At 34.4% G+C, this 7,834-nt stretch overlaps 1 protein-coding gene across 1 annotated transcript; it reads right to left on the reverse strand.

Annotated features, from left to right (window-relative positions):
* Positions 1-234: 234 nt before the first annotated feature.
* Positions 235-7,614, reverse strand: KERA (keratocan). The gene is made up of 3 exons (XM_069491321.1): positions 7,321-7,614; positions 5,034-5,921; positions 235-1,282 (listed from the first exon to the last, which is right to left on the reverse strand). The coding sequence occupies exons 2-3, from the start codon at positions 5,911-5,913 to the stop codon at positions 1,110-1,112; spliced, it is 1,053 nt and encodes a 350-aa protein (XP_069347422.1). The 5' UTR covers positions 5,914-5,921; positions 7,321-7,614; the 3' UTR covers positions 235-1,109.
* Positions 7,615-7,834: the final 220 nt, after the last annotated feature.

Below are 7,834 nucleotides of genomic sequence, written 5' to 3' on the forward strand. Positions count from 1 at the left end.
ATAGAATATCAATTGCTTATAGCATATATCTTACAAAATCAGAAGGCTAAAGAATACAGTACTTTATTACTTAATGAAATCCTGGATTATTTTTTAACATGACAAGCATATTATGTTAAGCGGTTAGAGTATAAATTTTTTCTTATGTTTACTGGAAGAAAAATATCAAGGTGGAGGAAACATATTTGAATAATTTATGCTAAAAATAGAAATAACTTTTACTTTAAAATTTTGTATTAAAATATGTTTTTCAATGAAACTTGTGAATAATGTCTTTGAAATAAATATTTTACTTCTGTTTTGTTAGAAAGCACTCACTATTTTTATTTTTCAAAAATCCAAAAAACAATCAAAGAGCTGAACAATTTGCAATTCAAGTGGATTTCAAGTGTTAAAACACTAAGATTCTGTGAGAAATGCATTATAATAAATGTAAATTTTAGGACTTGTATAATTGCTAGAATATAGTGGACTATATCTAAAAAGAACAGCTACAAGAAATGGTAGTGAACTAGGAATGACTATTGCTTCTTCATTATTTGATATTAAATGACTAGAATTCTCTTGTTAGAAAATATTTGATTCATTTCACACCCATTCTCAAGCTAAGTACCAAACTTGTACGTCCAAAAGCTACTGGGCAATCTGCATTTATTTCACTATGATTATGATAAAGAAATATCTCATTTTAAATTTTGTTAGATTTTCCTACCTCCTATATGATTACTGTATTTATTCTGTAAATATAGTATCTGCATAAGTAATTTTGAACATAATAAACAGATATGTCTCTTTTATTGCATAACAGTATAATTGCATTATTTGGCATTAATAAGCTGTGAAAAAGACAAAAAGAACTATCTTTGAGTTAAACTATCTTAACTCTGTGTCTGTTTTATAATATTAATTGAAAGAAAAACAAATTAATACAGGCTGTACTGTTTTTGGTGAAAGTATCTTTGAATTGAAAAAAATCAGTTGCACAAATGAAAATGGTGGCCAAGAGTAATTGGAAATGTGACTTTTGTCCTAAGCTTATGAATGGTAATCGAATTTCATGTCAGAAACAACAGCTTATTAGACCAATTTTAGATTTGTTGAGAATGCGTTTAAATAATGACAGCCTGGAGGAGCCTGAAGCAGGTCATTAAATCCATTGGGATTGGTGGTTTGATGTCATTCCCATCCAGACGGAGGTAGCGAAGGTGAGGTCCATAACCGAAGGAATCATGTTCTGCAGGCAGTGCGGAAGAGGTGGGACATATTACAGAGACGTTAACACCTGTGTAGACAAAGACAGCATGAATGATTGAATTGGAAGGCAAGGGGGATTAGAGGATGGGAGACCAGGAAACTATTGCAGTGGTCCTATGCATCAGGACTTAGTGGCCTGATGCAGAAATCTGTTAGATATACAAACAATTTTTGTGTACATTAGAGACTGTGCATATTTGTTTTATAAAAGTAACCCTGAACAAATGCTCAATAACCGCATAACTGTCTCACTCCATGTTCTGCTATACTTAGTATAGAGCACTAGAAGGGAAATATTGTTAGCATCTGTGGTAGGAAAAAATTACATAAGATGTCACTTGTCTTCTAAGCTTGCAGGTGAGATAAGGCATGTTCAGATTACTACAGGGTGAGACAGGTAGTAGTTAGGGCATTAAAGGTAGAGACAACAGTTCAGATCTGGTACTGAAAGAATGGGTAAGTACATGGGTAGATGGATGGATGAGTAGTTAGAAAATCAGTCTAATATAAGAGAAAGTACTTTAAAATTAACTTAAAAGATGCAAAATAGTATATGATGCCATGTTTTAAAAAGTGCAATTAACATAACTTTACATATGTAATTCTTACAGAAAACTACCTTGAATCTTCATACTTAAGTATATTTAATTGGAAAGGAAACATTTGCCAAGATTTGAATTACAAAGAATTCAAGCCAGGAAATATCCTATCAGCCTTTTCATTTGGTTAGGATAGAGGAAATTGTGCACCTGCTTTGGATCAGAGCCTTTGGCACCAATGACTATATTGAGATTTAGGAACATCTAGCAGAGAAGGCCTGCTAAAGTGGCAAAATTCAGAGAAGTGTGTAACAGCTGATCTCAACCATGAATCCATATACTGCCTTTAAATCCCTTTCAAATCTACCTATTCTGTGCAAAATATCTTCCCTGATTAGACCCTCTTAACCTGAGCAATGCCTCTCCTCTGTGTCCTATTGTTGCATACAGATGCATATTGTATTGAATAATTTTATGCTTACAACAAGGTTGCTTTTCTCTGACCTTATGCTATTTTGTGAATTCTACTTGATAAAAATGATGAATCATATTTGTATGGAAGTTTTGTGGTTATAAACATATTTTTTTCACAAATATCAGTACTTTATCAAAATACATGCTTTATCAGAGAATATTATTATTCTTCCCCACCTGGGCATTATGGGAACAGTGGTTCAGAGAGGTAAGGAAATGTACACAAGGTTATTTCAGCAAGTAAGTAGCATAGCCAAGGCCCAGCCTCCTCCTTTTCCTACCATACTGAAGAGGATGTGTCTCTTTCCATTTGCTATCCTCTGATCCTCATCACTGTTATGCCCCATAATCAATGCATGTCTGCATAAATGGAATATAAAAACAAGTGTTCTAGATTTAATTATATTTTCATAAGTTAATTATGGTGTGTCTCAGAGAACTCTAGGAAGTAATGCATTTGAATAAATAACATTTTTTTTTTTACTAAATGTTAAGTTCTTTAATGTATTCAGAAAAAATAAATAAGTCTTTCCATCATATTGCATAAGAAAGGTTCACTGTCCTATAAATTCTGAGGACTTTTTTAAAAAGTGTGTTTCTTGGAAGCCACTTTATTAACAACTGCAGTAGCATATGTAGCAAGAAGAACTAAGTTCTTTAACAGTCATTTGAACAGAGTATGATATAATTGATAGCCAATAATCTAGCCAGGGAAATTCTTATTTCACATTTATTTTCTTGGAATATAGAAATGGCCACATTTGATATCTACATTAAGAAGGAAGTAGTTCAATTTCTCTTTGTTGATGTTGTTGCTGTTCTACTCATAGAATTTTTTTCTAAATGCTTATATTCAGGAGATTGAAGAAAAGTGTTGTTATTATACTGTGAGTGGAAAAAACATTTAAAATGAAAAGCCCTAGGCTCAGGTCCTGGATATTGTATTTAGTCTTTGTCCTTGGGCTTCAGTTTCTCTTTATTCAGAAATTCCTAACAATATCACATAAGGATGTTTCTAGAAATAATTAGTGGTTCTTGAATCATGGGCCAGCAGTATCAATACTAACTGGTAACTAAATTATTAGGCCCCACCTCATTCCTACTGAGGCCAAAACTGTGGGGGTGGGACCCAGCAACCTGTGTTTTACCAGCTCTTCAGGTGATTCTGATGCAGGCTAAGTTAGGAGAACAATTGAAAAATAGAAATGGATGATATGATACTTAGGAAACAAACCCAAAGTGTAGATGAAGGAAGGATAGAGCCTTACACGTATTGACTGTGTTTTGAATATAACTATCTCACTCTAAACATACTCATTCACAAATTCTCAGGATGGAACCCCCCAATTCACAAAAACAGCTCTCTGTGGAATCACTTGAAATTAACTTCCCACAATTGTCTGTGGGGCTTTTACTGTCAGACAAAGAATGTACCTGGAGAAGCACAAAACACTTAGGAAAAAACTGCATATTTAGGTCAATACTGGTTTTTGTACTATTTGGTTCAGCTAAACAGATTCCTCTATTAATAAATGTTATTCTGTTGCATATTTCGCTTTTGACTACAGGATTAAATAATATGTTTCATCACCATGGAAAAATAACTGCTGTGGAGGCAACCTGCCATTTAATTCTTGGATTTTGTGCTCGAGCACACTGTTATTAAAAAAAAAAACAAAAACAAAACAAATCTTGAATAACTTGAGCAGTACCCAGTGGAAATATATTCTGTTCTTATAAATGGTATGTTTATATGATTATTTGCTTAAAGGAAACTTTAGTGAGTAACAACCAGGCAGGACAACTTTTTGACAATTATCTCTGTTACTTTCTTACGAACCATTCCGACTGAATCTCACTTTAGGACTGCATTTTCTTAGGTTGTCAAGGAAAAAATCTCCCCACAGTTATTTTCCTAAAGGGCTTTTATTGGGATTGAAGATGCATAGGTAAGTGCCAGGCTGGACCAAGATACTGCTCACTTCTACCCCAGGTCCAGCCTGGTCTCTGGCATATTGTGAACATGCTTAGTTTGTCTTTAATGTCTCTAGCCTTTGCTTTCTATAAACTTCTTCTCTTAATGGCACCTCTGCCTCTAAAAACTTTGTCCTCACCTTTCATTCCCCTATCAGATCTATTTTCAGAAAAGGAGAGAATATTCTTTCCACCTTGCTGATTGCCAATAAGTGCCAAGGAGTTGCCGGCTCCCAAGGGCATTGGTTTCTATTTTAATTTAAGTAAAGCCTTAAACTACAGTAGTGGCTCTCAATATGTTGTTCCCAAAGCATCAGTATCAGCATCACCTGGGAACTTGTTAGAAATGAAAATTCTCCACAGTTTCAGGTGTCCAACAGTTTTTAGGACATAAGTGCCTTCCTAATACCTTTTAAATCATATTCCCTCTATGACTATTCATGAGGTTGGTTGTGCTTGGTAGAGTTTCTTAAATAAGTCTACTCCGTGAGGTAGAACTATCAGAATCTCCTCACGTAAAAGAAGATAGAGACATTTAGTTTCTCCAAATAGATAATGGCCCTCTGTAGATTACTGAAGTCCACTTTTCAGTATGCAACTTGAAGATTTGGACTTCTTAGCCCATTAAGATTGTCTGTGCCTAGACAAAACTTAATACTGAAAACTGAAAATATACTAAAACTATCTAAGAGCATATGGGGGGCAACACAATTTTTATTTCTAATGTAGATATAAAATAAATTTAATGACCATGAGCATTGTAGTCAAAGACACACCCTAATGGTTACTTACTTTGAATTTTGTTATGATCAAGGTGAAGGTGCTGCAGATGAGGACTGATTCGGGGCACCTTTGTGAGTTGATTGTAAGACAGTTGAAGATCTAGAATTGACGATACATCAAAGCCACTTGATGGGAGACCTGCATCAGATAATTTGTTGTGGTTAAGTCTCAGAAAGGCCACTTTAGGAATCACATTAAAATAATTTTCTGGTATTACTTCAATGGAATTGTTGTCTAAAAACAGTTGCATTGTATTGGCTGGTAATCTTGGAGGCATATTCCTCAGGGCATTCTTGGCCATGTTTAGCTGCATGAGGTTCTTGAGTCCCTTAAAGGTGTCTCTTTGAAAGGCATTGTCTACTAGTTTATTGTGCTGTAGGTCAAGAAGGGTCAGGTTCTCCAGATTGCTGAAGGTCCCTTGAGGAATTCTGGATACCTTATTTCTAGCTAATTGTAATTGTTCTAAGCTTCTTGGCAATGGAGATGGTACTTCCTCTAGCTCATTATCTTCCAGAAATAAGAAAAGCAGCCTCTTTAGCTGGCTTAGGGCTCCTTTTTCAATTCCATAGTTGGTTATTTTATTCTTGTTTAGATTTATCCATCTCAGCTGGGTGGCATTCTCGAATGGCTTCTCGGGAATGGTCTCTATCAGGTTGTTTTCAAGATAAAGATACCAGATCCTTGAAGGAATAGCAGGAATTTCTTTGAGACCTCGATTTTCACAGTATAAAGCAGTAGGGAAACTGGGGGGACAGAAACACTCTCTGGGACAGTCGAAGTCATGATGAACAGTCCAATCCTCTGGATCAGAGACCTGTCTCACACTTCGAGTCAATACAGTATCTGTTATGAATAACACCCAGATGATGAAGGAGATTGTGGCTGCCATTATAGCACCTACAGTATAAGGGATATAACTGTTAGAGACATGAAGATCTTGAACATTAGATAATTGTATGCATCAAAATGTTCAGTAAATATTGCATCTTCAGTGGAGAGGTGAAGACATGTCAACATTTCTTAGAAAAACAACAATAAATATACATTTATTTAGTAGGAACCATAGATAAAACATTTTGTAAATGTTGAAATTAATTCATCAACTTGTAGCCTTCTGGTTTTAACCCAATCAAAATGAAAGCTGAGGAATGGAAGGCAAATTTTAGCAGCTTTCAGTGTTTTTCCATTTCAAGCTATTTAATTGAAAGAATTGAACTGAAACCAGTAGTTGAATACAAGAGTACAAAAAAGTGATCTTTTAATAACTCAAATTGAGAGTCTGTGTTATTCCTAAGAGTAGGCATATGCTTTTACTTTCACTCCTAAATGAGCTGAACATCTGGATGAGATTCCCCAGGCCTTCTGGCCCTGGAACCAAAGAAATGAAGAGATCAAAGAATACTTTAGCAGTTTATTGTGAAGAAAGGTTCTAGGATCTGAAGAAAAAGTGTGATTAACCTCTTGTTCTATAGCTCAACTTCTCAGGTAAGTTTTATTTTTTGGGGAAAAAGACTTCTATACTTCTATACTTATAAGTACATAATCAAGTTGTTCAGGTAAGAAATTGAATTACAAACTCTCTCTATATTATGTATATATAAAGAGAAAGACAGAGTTTATTGTGTAGAGTTGAAAACATTGTGATTTGTATCACAATTACATAAGTAATGTACTCAACTATGGCATTATTATGGTTGATAAGAAACAAAACAAAAAAACATATTTAGGATATAAGTAGATAATTTATATTTATATTCATATTTCCAGTATGGATAATAAAGTATAGGTTAATATCTACTGATATTTAGTACATTTAAAGCACACAAACCCTCCCACTGAATATCATCAAAGGTTATGGGTACAAAGAACTATTTTAACAGAAAATATATATATAATATACATTTAATCATATATTTATAGCACAAATATGGTACATGTATATAACAATAACCTTCTGACCAATGTACATTTAGTTAAATCATTTGATAATAAAGATAGAACAAATTTTACTGATTCCTTAGGAAAAGATAAAATCAACTTTATTTATGAAATGCTGAGCTTTCAATTTTGTCATTAAATTGCAGAAAATAACAAGTGCAGAGCTGCTTCCACAAGCTGTCAAATTTCCTAGGATTGCAGTATGCTGCTCTGGCCATTTTCCAACATAGACACATTAAATTTTTTTTTTTTTCAGAATAGGGATTTGCTTTAGTTTTGAAGTTGTAACCCTGCATCTGATGAATCAGAACTCTGAATTCTTAACTTTAAGAGTTTTAAAAAGTGCAAAATAGTTTACCTTGCCTTCCAGGAATGTACCGTTGAATCCTGTGCCTGGGTCTGAAGTTTGCTAAAAATCACTTAAGAGGAAAAAAAAAAAAAAAAAAAACACTCTGACTAAACCAATTTGTTTTCACTTTATGCTGTCAAACCTCTTATGAGAAAAAGTAAAACCTACTCAGACCGGTCACCATGAACACCTTTTGATCTATTGTTTCTACTTTAACAGGGCTTCAGAAGACTGCTTACCTCAGCCTTCTTGGATCTTCTTCTTCCTTTTCTATTGGTCACTGCTTGTTCACAGTAATGGATTATCCCAGGCTCCACTGTCGTGTTTTTATGAATCCTCTGTAATATATATGCACTAGTGGCTCCAACTTTAACCCCTCCAACAACTACGCAATCTCTGTACCTAGGCAGCACAGTAAAGGAAAGTCTTACTTTAATCTCAAGAACCTGTAACGAAAGTTCAGGGCAATTTTCACTCCTAATTCACAGCTCAAAAGATGTCGTAATGCACTGATATCTAGACC

The sequence above is a fragment of the Eulemur rufifrons genome, chromosome 16 (genome assembly GCF_041146395.1).
Source record: "Eulemur rufifrons isolate Redbay chromosome 16, OSU_ERuf_1, whole genome shotgun sequence".
NCBI lineage: Eukaryota > Metazoa > Chordata > Mammalia > Primates > Lemuridae > Eulemur > Eulemur rufifrons.